The sequence below is a fragment of the Saccopteryx leptura genome, chromosome 7 (genome assembly GCF_036850995.1).
Source record: "Saccopteryx leptura isolate mSacLep1 chromosome 7, mSacLep1_pri_phased_curated, whole genome shotgun sequence".
In the NCBI taxonomy this organism is placed as follows: domain Eukaryota; kingdom Metazoa; phylum Chordata; class Mammalia; order Chiroptera; family Emballonuridae; genus Saccopteryx; species Saccopteryx leptura.
The window spans coordinates 18,852,830-18,879,019 of record NC_089509.1 but is presented as its reverse complement, the minus strand read 5'-3'; the positions used below and the strand labels follow the sequence as shown (position 1 = coordinate 18,879,019).

The 26,190-nt window shown below is 39.9% G+C and overlaps 1 protein-coding gene across 1 annotated transcript in view; it reads left to right on the top strand.

The window, feature by feature from the left end:
• MCM6 (minichromosome maintenance complex component 6) overlaps nucleotides 1-26,190 on the top strand; it is a 55,272-nt gene that overhangs the window by 25,174 nt on the left and 3,908 nt on the right. Inside the window, exons 9-16 of the mRNA XM_066345531.1 lie at nucleotides 1,802-1,943; nucleotides 2,485-2,592; nucleotides 5,369-5,524; nucleotides 7,256-7,384; nucleotides 9,505-9,666; nucleotides 20,822-20,957; nucleotides 22,595-22,750; nucleotides 26,043-26,182. Coding sequence (XP_066201628.1) covers nucleotides 1,802-1,943; nucleotides 2,485-2,592; nucleotides 5,369-5,524; nucleotides 7,256-7,384; nucleotides 9,505-9,666; nucleotides 20,822-20,957; nucleotides 22,595-22,750; nucleotides 26,043-26,182 — 1,129 coding nt within the window. The remainder of the gene's footprint in view (nucleotides 1-1,801; nucleotides 1,944-2,484; nucleotides 2,593-5,368; nucleotides 5,525-7,255; nucleotides 7,385-9,504; nucleotides 9,667-20,821; nucleotides 20,958-22,594; nucleotides 22,751-26,042; nucleotides 26,183-26,190) is intronic.

The following is a 26,190-nucleotide window of genomic DNA, read 5'->3' as shown; positions in this document are numbered from 1 at the left end:
TGGTTGTAGCATCTTAGTTGTTCGTTGATTGCTTTCTCATATGTGCCTTGATGGCGGGGGTGGGGGGGTACCTACAGCAGAGCACGTGATCCCTTGCTCAATCCAGCGACCTTGGGCTTCAAGCCATACCTTTGGGCTCAAGCCAGTGACCATAGGGTCATGTCTATGATTCCACGCTCAAGCCAACGACCCTGCACTAAAGCTGGATGAGCCCTTGCTTAAGCCAGTGACCTTGGGGTTTCAAACCTGTGTCCTCTGCGTCCCAGTCTGACGCTCTATCCACTGTGCTACTGCCTAGTCAGGCAAGAACTCATTAGTTCTGACATTTTAGTGGATTCCATAGAATTTTCTGTCTTATAAGATCATGTTATCTGCAAATAGTGATAGTTGTTTTTTCAAATCTGGTTCTTTTTCTTTGCCCTGACGAGACTTTGAATATAATGTTGAATAGAAGTGGTAGAGTGGACATCTGTGTCTTCTTGTCCTGATCTAATCTTAGGGTGAAAGCATTCAGGCTTTAAGGATGATGTTAGCTGTGGGTTTTACAGATGCCCTTTGTGAGGTTGGAGGAAAGTCTCTTATGTTCCTAGGTTGCTGAATTTTTATCGTGAAGAGGTCTGATTTTGTCACATTTTTCTCTGCATCTCTTGAGATGGTTTTTACCCCTTATTAATATGGCATATTGCTGATTTTTTAGCTGTTAAACCAACCTTGCATTTATAGAATAAATCTCACATCTAGTTTTGTCTTATTTTTTAAGTGCAAAGCCTTCTAATTATGATTGCCAAACTATTTATTAATAACCACTTTTAAAGTTGTTTTTGTCATGGATGAACTTTATCTTATATTTGACAGGAATGGATTTAAGTCTATTTAAAAGGCCAAAGAAGCCTGACCAGACCACACGTGGTGCAGTGGATAGAGCGGCAGACTGGGATGCGGAGGACCCAGGTTCAAAACCCTGAGGTCACCGGCTTGAGTGCAGGCTCACATGGTTTGAGCCAAGCTCACCAGCCTAAGCCCAAGGTCACTGGCTTGAGCAAAGGATCACTCGGTCTGCTGAAGCCTCCTAGTCAAGGCACATATGAGAAAGCAATCAATGAACAACTAAAGTGCCACAACAAAGAATTGATGCTTTTCATCTCTCTCCCTTCCTGTCTGTCCCTATCTGTCCCACTCTCTATCTCTCTCTGTCTCTGTGACCAAAAAAAAAAGAAGGGCTTTATATTCTGTCTATGGCCTTATAGTCTATAGCATGTATTTATGCATTGCTTATACTTAATGTCTTTCTCAAATTTTTTATTAATAAAAGATTTAAATTCTTGGCCCTGGCTGGTTGGCTCAGTGGTGGAGCGTTGGCCTGGCGTGCAGGGGTCCCGGGTTTAATTCCCGGCCGGGCCACACGGGAGAGGCGTCCATCTGCTTCTCCACCCCTCCCCTTCTCCTTCCTCTCTGTCTTTCTCTTCCCCTCCCGCAGCTGAGGCTCCATTGGAGCAAGGATGGCCCGGGCGCTGGGGATGGCTCCTTGGCCTCTGCCCCGGGCGCTGGAGTGACTCTGGTCGCAGCAGAGCGACGCCCCGGAGGGGCAGAGCATCGCCCCCTGGTGGGCGTGCCGGGTGAATCCCAGTTGGGCGCATGCGGGAGTCTGTCTGACTGTCTCTCCCCGTTTCCAGCTTCAGAAAAATACAAAAAAAAAAAAGAGAGAGAGATTTAAATTCTTTATTGACAGAAATACTGTTAGGTGATATTCCAGGAAAGGATGCTTTTTAGTCATATTAATGAGTGTGATAACCTTGAACAGGCACGTGGAGGAGTTCAGCCCCCGAGCTGTCTACACCAGTGGTAAAGCCTCCAGTGCCGCTGGCTTAACAGCAGCTGTGGTGAGAGATGAAGAATCTCATGAGTTTGTCATTGAAGCTGGAGCTTTGATGCTGGCTGATAATGTAAGAACATTTTATATTCTTGGATATAAAGAAATCAGTAACTTATAGGCCTTTATAGGCCTTTACCCTAACAGCAAAGGCCAATACGTTTCCATTAAAAAGGTGTTCTTTAAAAAAAGACATTTTTAGTAAATAATCTATATTTCACATTGATTAGATCTGTGAAGGCCTAAGTTGTAGTTATACATGCTTATAAACATTGTTTATGAATTTTACCCTTCACTTTTGTGGCCAAAATCAATGCTGAAGTGACCCAGAAATTCTGACTCTGAGATTTATACAAAGTCTTTATATTGAGTAAAAGAGCAATAAATGTATGTTTTTAGTCTTACTCTTAGTTTAAAGTGAGTCAGAAGCATATGGTTCCTTCTAGCTCTCTGATCTATTATACTGTCTTACTTTAATAGAGAGAATTAGGGTTGCTTATTTACCTATCTTTCAGTTGTTTAGCGTATGGAAAGGCCTCCGGTGCCAACTTGGAGTTTATTTGCCATTTGAGACCTAAACGGCAGTTTCTTATGCTAGATTTGTTTGGTTCTAGGGTGTGTGTTGTATTGATGAGTTTGATAAGATGGATGTGCGGGATCAAGTTGCTATTCACGAAGCTATGGAGCAGCAGACCATCTCCATCACTAAAGCGGGAGTGAAGGTACGTGTCCACATCTGTTCTACTGCACCACACTTCGTAGACATAGATGGCTCTAGACATTCACCTCCATAAAATGCATTGTTTCAACATGAAATGCTGTTCTTTGAGATGGAAAACAGCCATGAGGATTATTAATCCAAATTATAGGTGCTGTCAATGTGTTGCTGTGACAGAAGTGGAGGGTACTGATGAAATTTTTAGCATTTCACTTCTCAGAATTTTTACAAAGTTTCTATATTTTTTGATAAAGCATGTTTCCAATTACCGTATTTCCCCATGTATAAGACACTCCCATGTATAAGACACACCTTAATTTTGGGACCCAAAATTTGGGGAAAAAAGTGTATTACATAAAGTCATTGAACTCGTTTTATTCATCATAAAATTCATACAACTTCTCATCACTGTCCAAACTGCCATCCATTAGCTTGTCCTCATCTGTGTCTGATGACAAATCACTGTCTTCAACAATGAGCACAAAAGCAAGCACGAAAAAGCAGGAAATGCAAGTAAAAAAAATCTACAACCACTGTATAAGACTCACCCAGTTTCTAGACCCCACATTTTTCAAAAAAAGGTGCATCTTATACATAGGGAAGTATGGTATAACAAAAATAATCTACAGACTATTTAAATAAAATAATAAATATGTCATGTGCCATATAATCTTTCTGTCAAGGATGTACTGCATATATGATGGTGGTCCCGTGAGATTATAATGGAACTGAAAATTTCCTATCACCTAGTGATGTCTTAGTTGTTGTAGTATCTTAGCACAATTACATTTGTGGTGATGCTGGTGTAAACAGATCTGTGCTACCAGTCAGATAAAATATAACATACTTTTTTTTTTTTTACAATTTTTTAATCTTTTTCTTTTATTTAGATTTTTTTATTTATTCATTTTAGAGAGGAGAGAGAGAGAGGGAGGGGGGGAGAAACAGGAAGCATCAACTCCCATATGTGCCTTGACCAGGCAAGCCCAGGGTTTCGAACTGGCAACCTCAGTGTTCCAGGTCGATGCTTTATCCACTGCAGCACCACAGGTCAGGCTAACATACTATTATGTATAGTGTTCATAATACTTGGTAATGAAAATAAATGACTATGTTACTGCTTTTGCATTTATTATACTATACTTTCTATTGATATTTTAGAATGTTCTCTTTCTACTTAAAAAGAAATTTGCTGTGGGCCCTGGCTGGTTGGCTCAGCAGTAGAGCATTAGCCCGACTTGTGGAAGTCCTGGGTTCAATTCCCAGCCAGGGCACAATGGAGAAGCACCCATCTGCTTCTCCACCCTTCCCTCTCTCCTTTCTCTCTATCTCTCTCTTCCTCTCCCGCAGCCAAGGCTCCATTGGAGCAAATTTGGCCCAGGAGCTGGTGACGGCTCCATGGCCTCCGCCTCAGGCGCTAGAATGGCTCTGGCTGCAACGGAGCAATGCCCTCTCGTGGGCATGCTGGGTGGATCCCAGTCGGGCACATGCGGGAATCTGACTGACTGCCTCCCCGCTTCTAACTTTTGAAAAATACAATAAAAAGAAGTTTGCTGTGAAACAGTGTGCCATGTTGTGCAGGCAGCTGCCTCATTCATACATCTTGTGTTCACCAAATCTGATTGTATCGTTTTCTCTTGTACTTGATTGAATCTTGTGTTGTTTTTCTTTTTTCTTTTTTTTTTTTTTTTTTTGTATTTTTTTTTCTGAAGCTGGAAATGGGGAGAGACAGTCAGACAGAATCCTGCATGCGCCCGACCGGGATCCACCCGGCACACCCACCAAGGGCGATGATCTGCCCCTCCGGGGCGTCGCTCTGCGGTGACCAGAGCCACTCTAGCGCCTGGGGCAGAGGCCAAGGAGCCATCCCCAGCGCCCGGGCCATCTTTGCTCCAATGGAGCCTTGGCTGCGGGAGGGGAAGAGAGAGACAGAGAGGAAGGAGGGGAGGGGGGTGGAGAAGCAAATGGGCGCTTCTCCTGTGTGCCCTGGCCAGGAATCGAACCCGGGTCCCCCGCACGCCAGGCCGACGCTCTACCGCTGAGCCAACAGGCCAGGGCCGAATCTTGTGTTGTTTTGTACAGTGACATGCTGTCCTTGTATAGAGCCTAGGATGGTGGGTACCGTGTAGGTGGGTGTGTAATAGGCTATACTATCTAGGTTTGTGTAGTACACTCTATGATCTTTGTTAAAGAAAATTTAAGCAGTACACTGAAACATAAGGAAAAAATTCTTCCCCTTTAACTCCCAGGACTAATAAATACTCAAACACTGAGTTCATGCCCCTTTTAGGAATATTTATACAAATACATATAGTTTGTTCCTCTCTCATTTAACATCATACTTTTATTTTAGCAATTTTTCTGTCTCAGCCCATATTTAGATTCACTTTGGTTTTAGTACTGCATGGATTTCAATTGTATATATCCCAATTAGACTCCTACAGAGTGACATTTGGGTGATTTTCAGCCTTTGGATTACAAACAATATTGTAAACATTTGAACACACATCTTCCTGTACCTAGCTGCAAGATAAATTCCTAACAAGAAATTGCTGGCTTAAAGGGTGTGCACAACTTCTTTCCATTGTCATATGACAGTGCCTGTGTGCTGTAAATTATCAAACTTTAATTTTAAGGCCCAGTAAGTGAAAAATAGTATCTTACTATTTTGCTTTGTGTTTAGTTACTTAAGGGAGGAAGTAAGCATTTTGTTGTGTGTTTATTGGTCATTGAAGATGTCTTTTAAACCCATCACAATTCATTCTTTCTTTTGTGGTCAGGCTACTCTGAATGCCAGGACATCCATTTTGGCAGCAGCAAACCCAATTGGTGGACACTATGACAGATCAAAGTCATTGAAACAGAATATAAATTTGTCTGCTCCCATCATGTCCCGATTTGATCTTTTCTTTATACTCGTGGATGAATGTAATGAGGTAACCACCATAGGCTGTCACTCTTCAATTCCTTTATTATTCCAGGTTGTGTAATTGAGTGAGGACGGGCTTAAATATGGACGCTAGAACTGCTGTGCACGTTTCTGCTGACCTTTCATTTCTCAGAGAGGCAGGATGGGGTGAGGGCTTATTAAGCAGTTCAAAACAATGTCACTTGAATTCCTGGTTCCACATAATTGTGTTAAGGGAATATTAAGCTTTTTGTTTATGTTACTGTTTTTTAATTTTCAAAAGAAAAAAGGAAACATAGTTAATTCCCAACTTACTCATTTAGAATTGTAGGAATTTTTTCTGTTGAGATTTTTTTGTTAGTAAGCTTGAAAAAAATTAGAATACCAAAGAAATTTATTGTTTCCTCTCCAAATCAGTAGTCATTAGTCTTCTTATATCTTCTCATGACATTGAGTATCACTTTTTTCCCTAAGATGGAACAGTTTGAAGATTGAGTATAAATTTGTATATTTATTTGTATTCTAACATGTTATTAGAGTTATTTATACTTAAATATTTAAAAATATTGCACAGCTCAAATGTGCACAGAACTACAAAATGACGTTTGTAGAAGCTAGTATTCTAGGCTGTGCTGTTAATTGCTGAGCATGGAAGTCCTGTATCACTTTAGACACAATGCATGCCTCTTGCTTAGTGTAACTTTAAGTATTATCTAAAAGCTGCCTTCCATTATGTGATTGTAAGGATTTTAGCTTTTTATGTTTTAGTTTGTTTTTTTTCCTTCAGAAATTTATATAAATATTTCACCCATCTCTACCCATAGTTGGGAGTTAACTGATTTCATAAATGCATATTTTTAACTTCCTGAATTTTTTTTAAGAGAGAGAGAGAAGCATCTATTTGTTGTTCCGCTTATTTATGCATTCATTAGTTGATTTTTGCATATGTCCTGACGAGGTTCAAACCCACAAACCTTGGCATTATCAGGACGATATTCTAAGCAATTGAACTACTGGCCAGGGCCTGACTTTATATATTTCTGTTTGTACATAATACATTCAGTTAGTGTTTTCACTGTTTAATGGGAAATTATTTCAAATTTACAGAAAAGTTGTAAGAAATAGAATAGTGCATATGACACCCAAATACCTTTTATTTTATTCACATATTAACATTTTGCCCCATTTGTTTTATCATTGGATCTTTTTATATCTAGATGGTTCTTTTCTGTACCACTTGAGAGTAAATTGCTTATTTTTGTAGGATTTTTTTTCTCAGTGTTAATAATTTGGTGTTATCTTCATAGACTAACAAGTAGGGATATGTACAGGCTAGTGCACAGGCTCTGAAGCTGAAATGTTTGAACCTGGCTCTAGTGATTTAACCTCTCAATTTACTCATCTGTAAAATAGGGATAATAATGTCCTTCTTAATTAGTTTTTTGTGAAGGTTGTATTAGTTAATGTTTCTGAACATGCTAAGGTAATAAGGTCATAGAAGTTTTAGTTTTGCTGTTGTTATTAAAGTCAGTTAGTTCCTTCAGGAATATTCTTGGAGTGGGGCAAGGAAACATTTAAACTTGGTTTTAAATGAAGTTGATACCAAACTTTCCTCAGAAACTTTGTACCTATAAATACATCTTTCAGTGTCATAAAACAGCTTATTTTTAGCTATAAATAATTCCTGAATGCCTAGGATATACTTTGGAATGTATATTGCTGTGACTGATCAAAGTGATTTTTTTTTGTTTTGAATTAGGTTACAGATTATGCTATTGCCAGGCGTATAGTAGACTTGCATTCAAGAATTGAGGATTCAATTGATCGTGTCTATTCCCTTGATGATATCAGGAGGTATCTTCTCTTTGCAAGACAGTTTAAACCAAAGGTAACCTGCCCTTTTTGTGCTGGAATAGAGCATAGTGGGTATATTAAAGTGGCATGTAGATGAAAGGATTATGTGGAAAAAACGGAATCTAAGGTATTTTTGTTTGTACTCAGTTATGAGGGGGAGTTTTATAGAACAGTTTGTCTCTTCAGAGAGTTGAGAAAGGGACCTTTTTTTTCCTTTTTCTTTTTTTACAGAGACAGAGTCAGAGAGAGGGATAGATAGGTACAGACAGACAGGAACGGAGAGATGAGAAGCATCAATCATTAGTTTTTCATTGCACATTCCGACACTTTAGCTGTTCATTGATTGCTTTCTCATATGTGCCTTGACCGCGGGCCTTCAGCAGACTGAGTAACCCCTTGCTTGAGCCAGTAACCTTGGGTCAAAGCTAGTGAGCTTTTGCTCAAACCAGATGAGCCAGCGTTCAAGCTGGCGACCTCAGGGTCTCGAACCTGGGTCCTTGGCATCCCAGTCCGTTGCTCTATCCACTGCACCACCGCCTGGTCAGGCAAGAAAGGGACATTTTTAAAATATCTGAACAATTCCATTATTTTTCCTTGTTAGGTGCTAAAAAATTTTCTATGGGTGAAGAGTTTTGAATAAGTAAATAAAGTAGAACATCCTTGTATTTCTACCATTTAAATCAGTAGGCTACTGAATACTCTCAGATCTTTGAGGAGAAACTTGGATTCTTCTATGTAATTGTGAATCAACATGATTGCTGTTTTATAGTAATTGATATAGTTCGCTGGATTGAATCTGCACTGGACCCAGGATACTCACTTGGACATTTATTTTTAGAATAAGCCTCCATTAAAAAAAATACATAACATGCCTGACCAAGTAGTGGTGCAGTAGATAGAGCGTTGGATTGGGACATGGAGGACCCAGGTTCAGAACCCCAAGGTCGCCACCTTGCGCATGGGCTCATCTGGTTTGAGCAAGTCTCACCAGCTTGAATCCAAGATCACTAGCTTGAGCAAGGGGTCATTCATTTTGCTGTAGCCCCCTGGTCAAGGCACATATGAGAAAGCAATCAGCGAACAACTAGGTGCTACAACAAAGAATTGATGCTTCTCATCTCTCTCCCTTCCGATCTGTCCCTCTCTGTCTCTGTCAAACACACACATGCACATTTAAAAAAAAAACATAAATAAGTAAAATAAACCTCCATAATGCATCTGTTTTCACTGGCATTTTCCTAAAATAGAATGTGAAAAAAAATTGCTTGTTTCTGATTGATTCTAGGTTTTTACACACCTCGAATTTACACACCTATTGTCTGGGCTTGACTTTTGGGAGTAATTCTTAGATTTTAATTTTTTATCACTTTCATTTAATTATTTATAATATTGAGATTGACTCTGTCCCAAGAGAAGCTTAGTGAGCCATTTAAAACTGAGGGTCATGGGTCACCTTTGTGTAAAGGAGTCTGTTCTGCATGACTGAGTGCTGGTCGCTCTGTGACCTTGGCATGCTGAGCTCCTTGCTCTTTAGTATGCCTCACCTTGTTACTGTTCAACAAATAATAAGGTTTACTGAAATAGCCCATGTATAATACATATATGTATTGACCTCTTTCTTAAAAATAGCATAAATTAATTCCTTGAGCCTCAGGAATAGCCTGAGCATTAATTTTTTTAGTGAGCTTTGGTATCTTATCCCTTTGCTACAGCTTGTTACATATCTTTCTGAAATGGCTATTTGCTTAAATACTAACCCTGCTGCCTTCCTGTTCATAAAATTAGTACATGGAATTCATAGGCCTCTACTTAGAATTAGTTTCTGTTAAAAGATATTTGTGTTAATTTCTTGTTAATGACTTCAAAGGTTTGACTTTCTCAGTTTCCGAAAGTATCTCCATCTAGAAGACTCTTTTTTTTAAATTCATTGATTTTAGAGAGAGAAAAATGCGATTTGTTGTTCCCTTACTTACGTATTCATTGGTTGCTTCTTGTATGTACCCAAACCAGGTACCCACAACCTTGGCACATCCAGATGACACTGTAGCCAGCTGAGCTGGCTGGCCAGGGTCCACCTGGAAGGTTCTTAAACCTATGTTTAATGCAGCCCCCATCAAGTGGAAATGCTCTGACTTCAGTTATGTTCTGAAACAGATTTCCAGAGAGTCGGAGGACTTCATTGTGGAACAGTATAAGCGTCTCCGCCAGAGGGATGGCTCTGGGGGAACCAAGTCTTCATGGAGGATAACGGTGCGACAGCTGGAGAGCATGATCCGCCTCTCAGAAGCAATGGCTCGAATGCACTGCTGCGATGAGGTATCAGTCACCTTCACACATGGGTGGGAAGAGAAACTGATTTGTTGGTTTATGTTTTTATCTTCGGTTTGGGGCATTAGTATTTGCTGCAGATTTATTTTTAATAACTGTTGAGTGCTCATGGGATACATGATCTTGGGATTTCTCCCTTGAAGAAGGTTGTTTTCAAGTATTAGTTGAGTATAAATTAATAGTGGTGAGGTAATCATGTCATAGATTATAGAATACATATAAAGGTGAGTTACTGCCAATACCATTATTCAAGAAACATTTGTTGATGCCTGACCAGGCGGTGGCGCAGTGGATAGAGCATAAAGGTGAGTTACTGCCAATACCATTATTCAAGAAACATTTGTTGATGCCTGACCAGGCGGTGGTGCAGTGGATAGAGCGTGGGACTGGGATGAGGAAGGACCCAGGTTCGAGACCCCGGGGTTGCCAGCTTGAGCACAGGCTCATCTGGCTTGAGCAGAAAGCTCACTAGCATGGACCCAAGGTCACTGGCTCGAGCAGGGGGTTGCTCAGTCTGCTGAAGGCCCGCGGTCATGGCACATATGAGAAAGCAATCAATGAACAACTACGGTGTCGCAACGAAAAACTGATGATTGATGCTTCTCATCTCTCTCCGTTCCTGTCTGTCCCTATCTGTCCCTCTATCTGACTCTCTCTCTGTCCTGTAAAAAAAATTTTTAAAAAAAAGAAACATTTGTTTAAAACCTACAATATACTGTAATTCCCCCTGTATAAAACACTCCCATGTATAAGACGTACCATAATTCTGCGGCCTGAAATTTGGGGGGTAAATGTATTACATAAAATTATTGAACTCAAGTTTTATTCATCATAAAATTCATACAACTTCTCATCACTGTCAAAACTCCCATCCATTAGTTTGTCCTCATCTGTATCTGATGACGAATCACTGTCTTCACATACTGCCTTGTCCTCAGTTCCATCTATGGCATTTGAAATGCCACAACCACTGTCTAAGACGCACTCAGTTTTTAGACCCCAAATTTTTTGAAAAAAGAGTACATTTATACATGGGGAAATATGGTACTAGACCTTTGGGCTGGGGATACAGGTATAATAATGTGGCCCATGGCCTCTCGAGGGAAATCTCCTTAGGTTTGTATAATGGATAGTTATTAAACTGTTCTTTGAGGCCTGGCTTCTACAGGTACGTGACATTGGGTATTGAGGGTAAATGGGGAGTAGTATAGAAGGGCATTCAAACCCTCATCTGCTTCAAGCAAAGCTGCCCTGATTATACCTCATTTTATATATTAGACAATGTAAGTTTTGTTTGAAAAAGACTTTGGTTTGGCTATTTTTTAAATTTACATAAAGGAAAGTGTACAACCCTGAGAGAGAGAGAGAGATATAGATATATATATAGATAGATAGATAGATAGATATCTCCTTGTGACCACCCTGCTCAAGATAAAGAACAATTTTATACCAGAAAGTTGCCATTAGCCTTTTTTTTTTTTTTTTTTTTTTATTTTTCTGAAGTTGGAAACAGGGAGGCAGTCAGACTCCCACATGCGCCCGACAGGGATCCACCTGGCATGCCCACCAGGGGGTGATGCTCTGCCCATCTGGGGTGTTGCTCTGTTGCAACCAGAGCCATTCTAGCACCTGAGGCAGAGGCCACAAAGCCCTCCTCAGCGCCCAGGCCAACTATGCTCCAATGGAGCCTTGGCTGAGGGAGGGAAAGGGGTGGAGAAGCAGATGAGCGCTTCTCCTGTGTGCCCTGGCCGGGAATCGAACCCGGGGCTCCTGCACACCAGACCGACGCTCTACCACTGAGCCAACCGGCCAGGGCAGCCTTTTTATTTTTTTAGCAAGTGGAGGGAAAAGACAGGAAGGGAGAGAGATGAGAAGCATCAGCTTATACTTAACCTGACATTTAATGGGCATCTTTGTGGAATAAGAGATTAATAGGAGCCCTTGCCTTTCATTGTTAATAATACAGCTGGTAGCATTGCATTGTTCTCTTTTGGCTGTTGTAAACTTAAGTTTCTGGCTTAGTTTTTTAAAAATATTTACCAAGCTTGACCAGGTGGTCATGCAGTGGATAGTGCATTGGCCTGGCACCCTGAGGACCCAGGTTTAAAACTCAGAGGTCTCTGGCTTGAGTGCTGGCTCAACAGCTTAAGCATGAGGTCATCAACTTGAGCATGGGATCACAGACATGACCCCATGATCACTGGCTTGTAGCCCAGGGTCGCTGGCTCGGCTGGAGGGCCCCCCCCTTACCCCACCCTGGTCAAGGCACATATGAGAAAGCAATCAATGAACAACTAAGGTGCGGCAACTGAGTTGATGCTGCTCATCTCTCTCCCTTCCTGTCTGTCCCTGTCTGTCTCTTTCTCACACAAAAAATATCAATATTTTCATTGAGAACACATTGAATTTATGTATTAATATAGAGAACTGACATCTTTTTTTTTTTTTTTTTTTTTTTTTTTTACAGAGACAGAGAGAATCAAAGAGAGGGATAGATAGGGACAAACAGACAGGAACGGAGAGAGATGAGAAGCATCAATCATTAGTTGTTCTTTGCCACACCTCAGTTGTTCATAGATTGCTTTCTTGTATGTGCCTTGACCGTGGGGCTACAGCAGACCAAGTAACCCTTTGCTCAAGCCAGCGACCTTGGGTCCAAGCTGGTAAGCTTTGCTCAAACTAGATGAGCCCGCGCTCAAGCTGGTGGCCTTGGGGTCTCGAAACTGGGTCCTCTACATCCCAGTCCAATTCTCTATCCACTGCGCCACCACCTGGTCAGGAGAATTGACATCTTTATGATGTTTTTTTCTATCCAAGAAAACATTACAACAGTTAGAAAATCCAGGTTATGCTGCTAAAACAATCTCAGCCATTTTAAACAGAAACATTTATTTTTTGCTCAAGTTACATATTTGTTTATGTCAAAAAGAGGCTTTCTTCGTGTCACTCAGATTCAGGCCAATGTGAAGGCTCTTTCTTGAAGTATGGTGGTAGACTTTTTTTTTCTATTTTATCTTTTAACTGGTAACCATTGTTTGTATATATTGATTTTTGTATGCTAGTTTTGTGCCTTACTGAGATCTTTTATTTCTTTAGTAGTTGTTCAGTTGAATCTCTTGATTTTCCAGATACTGATTTTTATCTGCAAATGCTAAAATGGCATATGTACATGTTTTTTTCTAGTCTTAATGAAAAATAAACTTTTATTTTTATCTTTTCCCATTTCCTCCATCAATTTGGCTTTTGCAGTTGATGCAGTACAATGTGTAATAATAGTACAAGGGGGTCCTCGGTTTACGACACAGTTCCATTCCTACCACAGTGACATAACCCAAATTTTGGTGTAAGTCGAAACACACCCTAGCCTAAGTCACTTACCTATCCTAACACAGTTGTAAAATCATAACCTAGAACGTAAAAACACAACTAAGCTACAGGAAAAGGAAAAGGATATAAATGTACTGTACTGTACACTGTACTGCATATTCTTCCACTGTGTGCAGCCAAACTAGTGTGCCCACATAGTCTGTAAGTATGACACTGACAGTGTAAGCCGAAACACTCAAGTCTCCATTTTTTTAAGTTTATGGAGTGAGTCGTAAACTAAATGTCGGATGTCGAGACTGCAGTAACTCAGGGACCACCTTTCTTTTTAGAGGGAAGCTCTATGACTGAGTTTTATCAATACAGGGTATATTTTTATATATTTTTTTATAGGTTTTGTTTATTGATTTTTTTTTTAGAGAGGTGGCAGAGAGAGAGAGAGAGAAAGGGTGAGAGGAACAGGAAATATCAACTCATAATAGTTGCCTCTTGTATGTGCCTTGACTGTGCAAGCCTGGGTTTTTGAACTGGCAACCTCAACATTCCAGATCTATGCTTTATCCCAGGGGTCCCCAAACTTTTTACACAGGGGGCCAGTTCACTGTCCTTCAGACTGTTGGAGGGCCAGACTATAAAAAAAACTATGAACAAATCCCTATGCACACTGCACATATCTTATTTTAAAGTAAAAAAACAAAACGGGAACAAATACAATATTTAAAATAAAGAACAAGTAAATTTAAATCAACAAACTGACCAGTATTTCAATGGGAACTATGCTCCTCTCACTGACCACCAATGAAACAGGTGCCTCTTCTGGAAGTGTGGTGGGGGCTGGATAAATGGCCTCAGGGGGCCGCATGCGGCCCGCAGGCCATAGTTTGGGGACCCCTGCTTTATCCACTGGTGCCACCACAGGTCAGGCAATTAATTCTCTCTTGAATGGTTTCAGCAAGAAGATTACTTTACCAGATGTCTTTTCAGTGACTCTAGAGTTAATCATGATTTTTTTTTTTTCTCCATAACCTATGAATGTGAAAAAATAAATTAACAGACGTTCTATTCAAACCATCCTTGAATTCCCAAAATAAATTCTACTTGGTCTTTTAATGCAGCTGGCTTTTATTTGCTGTTATTTAGGAGTTTTTAAGCAATAGTCATAAGTGAAATTGGTCTCTAGATATTTTTCTTTGTTTTGGTACCGTGGTTATTATTTTATGAAAATGTTTGTAAGCTTTTCCCCTTGTTCTTTATTCTAAGACACTTTTTTACTCCATTAAAATTACCTACTTTTATAATCTCAAGTAAAACCATCTGAGTCTGGTGTAATTTTGGTGCATGGTTCTTAATTTCTGCCATGAAAAAATTAGTCTTGCTTAGATTTTCTATCTCTTCTTGGGTTAGTTTTGGTAGCTGTATTTTCCTTTAAAAAATTATCCACTTCTAGGCCCTGGCCAGTTGGCTCAGCGGTAGAGCGTCGGCCTAGCGTGCGGAGGACCCGGGTTTGATTCCCGGCCAGGGCACACAGGAGAAGCGCCCATTTGCTTCTCCACCCCTCCGCCGCGCCTTCCTCTCTGTCTCTCTCTTCCCCTCCCGCAGCCAAGGCTCCATTGGAGCAAAAATGGCCCGGGCGCTGGGGATGGCTCTGTGGCCTCTGCCTCAGGCGCTAGAGTGGCTCTGGTTGCAACATGGTGACGCCCAGGATGGGCAGAGCATCGCCCCCTGGTGGGCAGAGCGTAGCCCCATGGTGGGCGTGCCGGGTGGATCCCGGTCGGGCGCATGCGGGTGTCTGTCTGACTGTCTCCCGGTTTCCAGCTTCAGAAAAATGCAAAAAAAAAAAAAAAAAAATCCACTTCTAAGAGTTGTTTAGTAGTTTATTAATATTCAGTTAGAATGTTTATGTAGATTTTTTTGTTTGCTTGTTTTAATTTTATTACATTTTGATTAGAAAATCCTGTCTGTGTTTCTAATTTAGTTTAATTTGTTTGTTTTTATTACTTATGGGTGCTGGCTTTGTAGCCTAATGTCAGTTTTCATAAATGCTCAATGGGCATTTTAAAGGAAGGCATAGTCTTGGATTACAATGTACACAATTATATAAAACTGTACGTGTATGTGTATGAATCTGTGTAGAGTGCCTTATTATGTTAATATAGATCATTTTTGTAGATTTTTTGTCATATCAATCGTCTCTAGATTAAAAATGAAGTGTCCTATTTATTTCTCTACCAATAATTTAATTATTGTCTCCATTTATCCTTTTATCTCCTATAATTTCTGCATTATTACTATTAGTGCTCTCTTATCTGATTTTTTTTAATTTATTTAAATTTAATGCAGTGACATTGATAAATCAGGGTACATATGTTGAGAGAAAACATCTCCAGATTATTTTGACATTTGATTATGCTGTATACCCTTCACCCAGAGTCAAATTGTCTTCTGTCACCTTCTATCTGGTTTTCTTTGTGCTCCTCCCCTCCCCCAACCCCTCTCTCCTTCCTCGCCCCCTCCCCCCACCCCCCATCCCCATTGCCATCATCACATTCTTGTTCATGTCTCTGAGTCTCATTTTTATGTCCCATCTATGTATGGATTCATATAGTTCTTAGTTTTTTTCTGATTTACTTATTTCACTCCGTATAATGTTATCAAGGTCCATCCATGTTATTGTAAGTGATCCAATGTCATCATTTCTTATGGCTGAGTAGTATCCCATAGTATATATGTACCAAAGCTTTTTTATCCACTCGTCCTGTGACGGACACTTGGGCTGTTTCCAGATCTTCGCTATTGTGAACAATGCTGCCATAAACATGGGGGGTGCATTTCTTCTTTTCTCTAATCTGATTTTTATTGTGATTTCTTTTTTTTCTTTTTCTTTTTTTTTTTTCTTTTTTTTTTTTTTGTATTTTTCTGAAGTTGGAAACAGGGAGGCAGGCAGTCAGACTCCCGCATGTGCCCGACTGGGATCCACCCGGGATGCCCACCAGGGGGCAATGCTCTGCCCATCTGGGGCGTTGCTCTGTTGCAACCAGAGCCATTCTAGCGCCTGAGGCAGAGGCCACAGAGCCATCCTCAGAGCCCGGGCCAGCTTTGCTCCAATGGAGCCCTGGCTGCGGGAGGGGAAGAGAGAGACAGAGAGGAAGGAGAGGGGTGGGGTAGAGAAGCAGATGGGTGCCTCTCCTGTGTGCCCTGGCCAGGAATCGAACCCGGGACTCCTGTACACCAGGCCGACGCTCTACCACTGAGGGCCCATTGTGATTTCTATCCTCTAACTTTAGTAGTATGCCTTTGTCTCATTTATGCTTTCTGGCCTGACCTCCACCTTGCACTTTCTTTGTCTGGTATACCTTGCTTTTTATTTTTTTTAACATTTCCAAATTAAGTTTGTAAGTACGTCATATATATATGTATGACATTTGGGTTTTGTGATTCAAATGTAAAATGTTTTTGCTTTTCTTTTTCCCAATTTTACTGGCTTTATTATTTTTTTTTAATTTACATTCAATGTTGTTTTGTATTAATTTCAGGTGTACAGCATAGTGGTGAGACAAGCATACACCTTACAAAGTATTCCTCTCAATGTTTCCAGTACCCAGCTGGCACCATCCATATTAATACAATATTATCAATGCTATTTCCTGTGCTGTACTTTACATCCCTAGGACTGTTCCTTAAATACCAACCGCACGTCTCAATCCCTTCACCTTTTCTTCCAGCCCCACCAACCCCCCCCTCTGGCAGCCGTCACGCTGCTCTCTGTATCTATAAGTCTGTTCTTTTATTTTGCTTTTAGTACAAATTAAACCCATTTATATTGGTGTGAGAGATAGGTTTCTTTTGTTTTTTCTTTTTATAGTTAGAAAGGTTGTTTGTTTGTTTATTTGTTTGACAGAGAGGGACAGATAGACAAGAAGGGAGAGAGATGAGAAGCATCAATTCTTCATTGCAGCACCTTAATTTGTTCATTGATTGCTTTCTCATATGTGCCTTGACCACGAGGGGGAGCTACAGCAGAGTGAATGACCCCTGCTCAAGCCAGCGACCCGTGCTCAAGCTGGTGACCTTGGGGTTTCGAACCTGGGTCCTCCGCTTCCCAGTCTGACACCCCATCTACTGCGCCACTGTCTGGTCAGGCTGAAAAGGTTTTTCTTTGTGTGACCTCTTTGCTTTTGCTTGTATATGCCGTTCTGATACTCAGAAAAGTTTGTATTTTATTTATGTGATAACTTTTATTATTATAGCTCTATTTTATGCCCTTAGTTATCTATTGTTCCCAACTATGAACAGTGATAAAACTAGCATGTTTTATATTTCCTACTCCCCTACCTCTCAACCACCTGATTTTAGTAAATAGTATCTTATTATTTACCTTTGTGCAGTCAAATATGCTTATCTGTCACTTGACTTTTCATATTTTGACCTTGGTACAAATGAGAGGCAATCAGCAAGTTTATCTCTCAGGTCTTTCTGTTCTCCTCTGTTCCCTTCCCTTTTTTATTAGTTATACGATTTCTCTATCTTCACAGCACAAATCATTTGCATTGTGTTCTGCCACTCTTAATTCCTATATTTGTTTTAGTCTTACTGTCATTTTTTAATCTATCACTTGACTGATTGAAATTTGGCTAAGAAGAGTTCAATTAAAAAAAACATGTTCATGAGAATAATATTCTCTTTAGTGTTACATTCAACAGATTTATTTGTAGCCTTTACCTGAATGTCAGCTTCCCATGACCTATACAACTTCTGATTCATACTTTGTTTTTGTGTCAATTTTCTACGATACCCTGACATTAACTGTTGCCATGGGAAAATCTGAGGCCAGTCCTTGATTATTAATTTCACTCCCATAACTAACTTGATCTTTTTCTCAAAGTATTTTGTTTTTATTTTTATAGACCAGTATGTTTACTAGGGTATGTCTTGATACTGGATATTCTTAAATGACTTAAGGTTTCCTTGTTAATATATTTAAGAGGGTTTATCTTGTTGGGGCTCAGCTGGTTAGGGAAGGAGATTTAGAGAGACTGTTGGTTATTTATAAAGAACCTTAAATCAAACACCCCCCAAAACATGGACATGTCATTTTTATTTTAAGTAAGCTTTTTTATTGAAGAAAACATACATGCAGAAAAGTGCAAAAATATTACAAGTGTACAACTAACCTATGTAACCTAAACCCAGATCAGGAAGTAAGACATTAATTACAAGCAACTCCAAAACCTCCCTTTGTACTTCCCTTATAATCACTATTGCCCTCCTCTGAGGATAACATTTTTTTCTGTTTCTAACAACTACATAGTACTCAAATCATTCTTCTACTGATAGTTATTTAGGTTATTTTCAACCATCTACTTTCTACTTCAGATACCTCTAACTAGTCATGTGAGTGGAATCATAGTATTTGTCTTTTTGTAATACAGTGGTCCTCATCCATCATGAGAGTCAGGTTCCAGAACCCCCTACGACAGGCAAAAATCTGTGATATAGCGCCTTATATTTATTTTATTATTTATACCTATTTTAATGCTTTATAAATTCTGCCCACACTGTTATTAACCTTTCCTACACTCTTACAAACACTTCCTATGTTCTTAAACACTTTCTACACTTAAACCTACGTAATTTTTGCCTGACGTGTGGTGGTGCAGTGGATAAAGCGTCGACCTGGAAATGCTGAGGTCGCCGGTTTGAAACCCTGGGCTTGCCTGGTCAAGGCACATATGGGAGTTGATGCTTCCTGTTTCTCCCTCTTCTCTCTTTCTGTTTCTCTCTCTCTCCTCTCTAAAAATGAATAAATAAAATTTAAAAAAAAAACCTACGTAATTTTAACAACATATAAAATTCTATGTGGGTACTCACCAGTGAATATACTACAACTTGAATGATGAAGATGATGATGAATTAGCTGTGCAGTACTGATGAAGGTACCTCTGGTTGGTCACCTCCTATCCATCAGCCAGTAGTGTGCCGTGTACAGTCTCACGTGGGTAAATTAGCTCAAGCAAAGGAGCTGTAGCTGTGTTTTCCATACATGTAAGTCTTTGTCTACTCGTCTGCTGTACACTGCCTACTTTATTTTCACTTAATATTCTTTTAGTATTTTTTAGTTAATATTCTTTATATTTTTTATTTTTTAGGCTAGGAAATGCTATTTTATTGCAAAAATAATTAAAATAAATATATAAAATACCTATATGCTGCAAAATTTTGTGACATAGCGAAAAATTCGCAATACAAAATCAGATATATACAATTTAAAAATCTACGATACAGTGAGGCCTTGAAGAGTGAATGCAGTATGGTGAGGGATAACTGTAGTTAATTTCACATTTCACTTAGCATAATGTCCTCAAGGTTCATCAATGCTAGCATGTGACCAGATTTTGTATTGTTTTTTCTTTTTTTTTAAAGCAAGAGACAGGAAGGGAGAGAGATGAGAAGCATCAACTTGTAGTTGCAGTACTCTTAGTTGTTCATTGATTGCTTTTCATCTGTGCCTTGCCTGGAGTGCTCCAGCCAAGCCAGTGACCCTTGCTCAAGCTGGTGAGCCTGTGCTGAAGCCAGATGAGCTCGTGCTTAAGCCAGCAACCTCAGAGTTTCAAACCTGGGTCCTCAGCATCCCAGGTCAATGCTGTATTCACTGCACCACCATCTAGCCAGGCTTAATTTCCTTTTTTAAATATAATATTCCATTGTATGTATATACCACATTTTATTTATCTATTCATCTGGCAGTGGCTATTTTGAATAATGTTGCAGTGAACATGGGTATCCATTATATTTTAGATATTAACTGCTATCATATATATAATTTGCAAATACTTTTTTCCCATTCTGTAGTTTGCCTCTTTTACTGTTGTTTCCTTTGATTTCACAAATTTTGAATTGGATGTAGTCTTGTTTGTAATTTTTATTTTTTGTTGTCTGTGCCTTTGATGTCACATCTAATAAATCATTACCAAATTCAACATCATGAAGCTTTTCCCTGTTTCCTTATAGATTGTTTTATAGTTTTTGGTCTTTCATTTATTTTGAGTTGATATTTTTATATGCTGTAAGGCAAAGGTACAACTTCATTTTTTTGTATGTAATACCCAGTTTTCTGAGCACCATTTGTTGAAGAGACTGTCCTTTCCCCAATGGGTGGTCTTGGCACTCTTATCAAAGATTATTTGACCACATATGTAAGGATTTAAGGATAACTATTATTCTGATTTCTAGTACCTTAAGTTATTTTTTTTCTACTTTTACACTTTTTATAAGTGCAATCAATAGAATATGTTCTCCTTGATGTCTGGCTTCTTCATACTTATTAACATCATTCATGTTTTGTGTAGCTGTAGTTCTATTTTCATTGCTTTGTGATAGTCTCTCAATGAATATATCACAGTGGTTCACCCATTCTTCTGTTAATGGACACTTGAAAAGTTTCCAGTTTGGGTTCTTATGGGATATACACATAGCTTTTGGTCTATATGATGTACATATGTGTACATTTCTGTTGGATAGACATACTCAGGTCATAGGTTGTATGTGTGTTCAGTTCAGTCAAGATCGCCAAAATAGTTTTCCATAATCGTATCAATTTCTGTTCCTGCCAGCAGAGAATGAAAGTTGTTCTACATTTTTCTAACACTCGATGTTGGTCTTTTTAGTCATGCTGGTAGTTTTATGCTATTATCTTGTATTTTATGTGTGTGTGAGAGGGAGAGTGTGAGAAAACCAAAATACCACGGTGATTTTTTGTGAAGAGTCTGTTTGTATATCAAGAAGATTGACTTACTGATTTACCTTATCTTGATTGGTTTAGGTCCAGCCTAAACATGTGAAGGAGGCTTTCAGGTTGCTGAACAAATCAATCATCCGCGTAGAAACACCTGATGTAAATCTAGATCAAGATGAAGAAGCCCAAATGGAGGTAGATGAGGGCCCAGATGACATCAATGGTGAGATGCTTGTTTATATGACTGTTCTGAGTTCTCTGATGTCAAAGTAAAAGCACATTTGTTGAGGGTTTTAAAGTCTATATAGCAAAAGAGTAAAAATAGATATTGAATTGTAAGTAACTGTTTACAAGTTAAAATTCTATTAAGTAATTAACATAAAAATATATGGGCTTAAACATCAAAATACACCAAAATGAAGATAGTGGGCTTAATTCCCCAGCCTTATTTACATAGTCTGGCAAAAGTAGGTTTATAGTTGTGAGTACATGAAACAGTTTATTCTTGAATTATTTATTAATTATTGTATTATATTCTATATTAATAATTATAAACCTACTTTTGTGCCACCATGTATTAATATTTTGCTTTTGGATTAAGAACATTTTCTTGTGTGCATTAAAACAAAATCAGAATTTATAATTTTGCATACAAAAAAAATAAAATTTTACATATAATATTACAAATGTACTTTGAGATCTTTTTTTTTTTTTTTTTTTTTTTTTTTTTTTGTATTTTTCTGAAGCTGGAAACGGGGAGAGACAGACAGACTCCCGCATGAGCCCGACCGGGATCCACCTGGCACGCCCACCAGGGGCGACGCTCTGCCCCTCCAGGGCATCGCTCTGCCGCGACCAGAGCCACTCTAGCGCCTGGGGCAGAGGCCAAGGAGCCATCCCCAGCGTCTGGGTCATCTTTGCGCCAATGGAGCCTTGGCGGCTGGAGGGGAAGAGAGAGACAGAGAGGAAGGGGGTGTGGAGAAGCAAATGGGTGCTTCTCCTATGTGCCCTGGCCAGGAATCGAACCTGGGTCCCCCACACGCCAGGCCGATGCTCTACCGCTGAGCCAACCGGCCAGGGCAAGAGATCATAAAATTTTTATATCTCTTGTCCTTCCCATTTCTTCTAACCTAGTTTGTCTTCACTAATAGCACTTACAAATTTGCTTTTAATTTTTATTTATAAAATTACTAAATACTGAGTGTGCCTTTTTGCTTGATTTGAAATTAGTATTAAAATATAATTAATAAATTTTAAGCACTTGGAGTTTTGGAGGAACAGAAAGGAGATTCTTTCTTTTGTTTTTTAAAGGTTTTATTTATTGATTTTTAGAAAGGGGGGAGAGAGAGCAGGAAGCATCAACACATAGTTGCTTCTCTCATATGCTTTGAGGGGCAAGCTGGGAGCCTCGAACCAGCAACATCAGGGCTCCAGGTCACTTTATCACATGGGTCAGGCAAGATTTTTTAAATTTATTCGGTGAGAAGAGGGGAGGCAGAGACAGACTCCCACATGCGCCCCAACGGGGATCCACCAGCAAGCCCCCTACAGAGCAATCAATGCTCTACCTAAATGTGGCTGCTGCTCTGTTGCTTGGCAACCGAGCTATTTTAGCGCCTGAGGCGAGGCCATGGAACCATCCTCAGTACCCAGGGCCGACTTTGTTCAAACCATTCCAGCAACTGCTGCAGGGGGGCTGGGGGCAGCAGGGAGGGGTGGAGAAGCAAATGGGTGCTTCTCCTGTGTGCCCTGACCAGAAATTGAACCCAGGACATCCATACACAGGGCTGATGCTCTACCACTGAGCCAACCAGCAAGAGCCACAAGGAGATTCTGATGGTTGGTATTTATTTCACTTAGGTCATGCTGACAGCCCTGCTCCTGTGAATGGAATCAACGGCCACAGTGAAGACACAAACCAAGATCCTGCTCCAAAAGCCTCCTTAAGGCTGGGCTTCTCCGAATACTGCCGAATCTCTAACCTTATTGTGCTTCACCTCAGAAAGATGGAGGAAGGTGAGGCTGTGCCTAGCTAGTGCTGCTCATGCTCAGTCATATACAGAAGCTGTATTCACACAGACCACTTCTGATTGCTAACAATGGTGTTCTGTCAGCAGAGACCATAAATTGTTGGACAGGCTCACTTTGGCAGAGAAACTGCAGAGTATCAGCATATCTGCCAGCTTGGACATTTCCCCACAAATTCATTGTGAGACAAAGATTTATGGATTATTCTTGTTAATGTTGGCCGATTTTAATGGTTTTGAAGCAGAATTTGGGATTTGATAATACATAAAGAAGCACTTTATAAATTTCTTAGGCAAGTAATTGAACTCAAAAGACTACCAGCACAAGTACATTCTAGACTAGACATGAAGTAGAACCCTCATTTCTTCATAGGTAAAGTGTGGTATATGGACACTGGTACATTTCCTACCCTTAACTGCTCACCATGCTGTTTCAAGTTGTATCAAACTATTATATAATTAGTCACAAGGTACAAGGAAAAATGATGAAATCAAGAAGTCAAATTTAAACTTTAATTTGGTGGTTAACCATCAGGTGAGTCTTTTTTCTGTGTGTGTGTGTGTGTGTGACAGAAACAGACAGAGGGACAGATACAGACAGACAGGAAGGGAGAGAGATGAGAATCATCAATTCTTCATTGTGGCTCCTTAGTCTCCTTAGTTGTTCATTGATTGTTCTCATATGTGCCTTGACTGAGGGGCTGCAACAGAGCAAGTGACCCCTTGCTGAAGGCAGCAACCTTAGGCTCAAGCCAGCAACCTTGGGCTTCAAGCCAATGACCTTTGGGCTCAAGTCAGCGACCATGGGGTCATGTTTATTATCCCGCACTCAAGCTGGCAACCTTGGGGTTTTGAACCTGGGTCCTTTGTATCCCGCTCTGACACTCTAGCCACTGTGCCACCGCCTGGTCATTCAGGTGAGCCTTATTTATAAGTTTCAGTATGCTGACCTACAGACAGATTCTGTCATCACAGTGTCATCTCTGAGACGGACTAAAAGAACACTGGAGATTGTCTTGGTTTACTAAAAATTTGAGCCCTGTAATTTTGCCCTTTGCCCTCATAATTGTGGACCCGAGGGAGGGAGGAGAGAAAACAGTAAAGAAGCCACCAGGACAGACAGGTTTCAGCCCTACTCTCTTACGTAAAGCAGTTTGGAAGCTCTCATGTCCTTGTGTTCACAGTGTACCTCGGTATTCTATCTAACTCAGACATTTAAGTTTTAAACATGGCAGACCACTGATGGGGCAAAGTTATTAGCACCCAGATACTGTCTGCGTCCTATAGATAAATTTGACTAGATCTTACTCCTTTCTTCTTTTTCTTCCTTTTTTTTCCACAGAGACAGAGAGAGAGTCAAGAGAGATGGATAGACAGGGACAGACAGGAACGGAGAGATGAGAAGCATCAATCATTAGTTTTTCGTTGTGACACCTTAGTTGTTCATTGATTGCTTTCTCATCTGTGCCTTGACGGGGGGCTACAGCAGACCGAATAACCCCTTGCTCGAGCCAGTGACCTTGGGTCCTAGCTGGTGAGCTTTTGCTCCAACCAGATGAGCCCGCGCTCAAGCTGGCGACCTTGGGGTCTCAAACCTGGGTCCTCGGCATCCCAGTCCGACACTCTATCCACTGCGCCACCGCCTGGTCAGGCTTATTCCTTTCTTAAAAAGAAAAAAGGCGCTGTTCACCCAGCCAAGTAAGTTATTCTCAGTCTTTAGGTAGACAGCACAGGGAGCAAAACTTGAAACCAAGGTCACTTACCAAGAACATTTGGTCCTTGAATAATGTTGTTTAGTTATAACACTGATACACTGATGAGATGCCATAGGAACTTTATTTTTATTTTTTTTACAGAGACAGAGGGATAGATAGGGACAGACAGGAATGGAGAGAGATGAGAAGTACCAGTTTTTCATTGCAATACCTTAGTTGTTAATTGATTGCTTTCTCATATGCACCTTGACCATGGGGCTATAGCAGACTGAGTAACCCCTTGCTTGAGCCAGCAACCTTGAGTCCAAGCTGGTGAGCCTTGCTCAAACCAGATGAGCCTGCACTCAAGCTGGTGACCTCGGGGTCTCGAACCTGGGTCCTCCGCATCCCAGTCCAACGCTCTATCCACTGTGCCACCGCCTGGTCAGGCGAGATGCCATAGGCACTTAACTTATGTTTCTTCTGTCAATTCGCCTACAGTAAGTTTGGTTTCATTATACATTGTTTTGCTTAAAATTGCAGAACCTGTTGACAGTGTTAAGTGAGTACTAACTGTACAGCCATAGTAAAACTTTTTAAAGGTGGTTATCAGTAAAGCTAGAATTTTCCTATTTTGATTTTGCATTTTATTAGCAATTGTTAGAATCAAGACTCAGTAGAATTTTCTTTTATTATACTTTATTTCTATGATAGTTTTAATATTATTTAGGTTCCAACTTTTCTTGTGAATTTAGAGTTCTACTTTGGACTCTTTAAGAAGCAGACGACAGTTCAATCAGTATGAACAGACCTTACAGGAATAAATTAATTTTTTATTTTGAGTAAATTCCCATGGTTTTTACTTTTCAGTTGACTTCAATTCCATGAAATTGCTTTTTCCAGAAAGGATACGTTATATTTAGGAAGTTTTGATTGCTGCTGTTTCATTCCTAATTTATGCCTTCAGTTGCTGTTGGCAAACATTCTCGGGCGTAGATGATGAAGCATAAGACGGTGAAGGAAGCACCTCATACTGTGAAATCTTAGTAGTTTTAAGAAACTTTGTTTCTTAAAATCTCCATTTGATTTTTCTCTTCAGGATAAAGTCAAGTGTACTTTAATAGAATTACTATGACCAGTTATTTCAGGCTTATACTGGAACGTTGCAAATCTTATTTCAGCAGGTGTACTTTCTGACTGAATGATGGTTATCTAATCTGTACATACTTTGTATATACAAACCTCACGGATTAATAATACAATTTGTGCCTGACCTGTGTGGTGGCACAGTGGGATAAAGCGGCGACCTGGAACGCTGAGGTCTCCTGTTCGATACCCTGGGTTTGCCTGGCCAAGGCACATATGAGAGTTGATGCTTCCTGCTCCTCCCCTTTCTCTCTCTTTCTCTCTCTCTCTCTCTCTCTCTCTCTCTCCTCTCTGAAAATTGAATAAATAAAATATTTTTTTTAATCTCCCTTTCCTTCTTCCCTCCCCCTTTCTTTAAAAGAAAATAATAATAATAATAATAAAATAATAATACAATTTGCTAGAAATATAATTTCTTTTAAAATGTATTTTTTATTGCAGAAGAGGATGAGTCGGCATTAAAGAGGAGTGAACTTGTTAACTGGTACTTGAAGGAAATTGAATCAGAAATAGATTCTGAAGAGGAACTTATCAATAAAAAGAGGATCATAGAGAAAGTCATTTATCGACTCACCCACTATGTACGTAC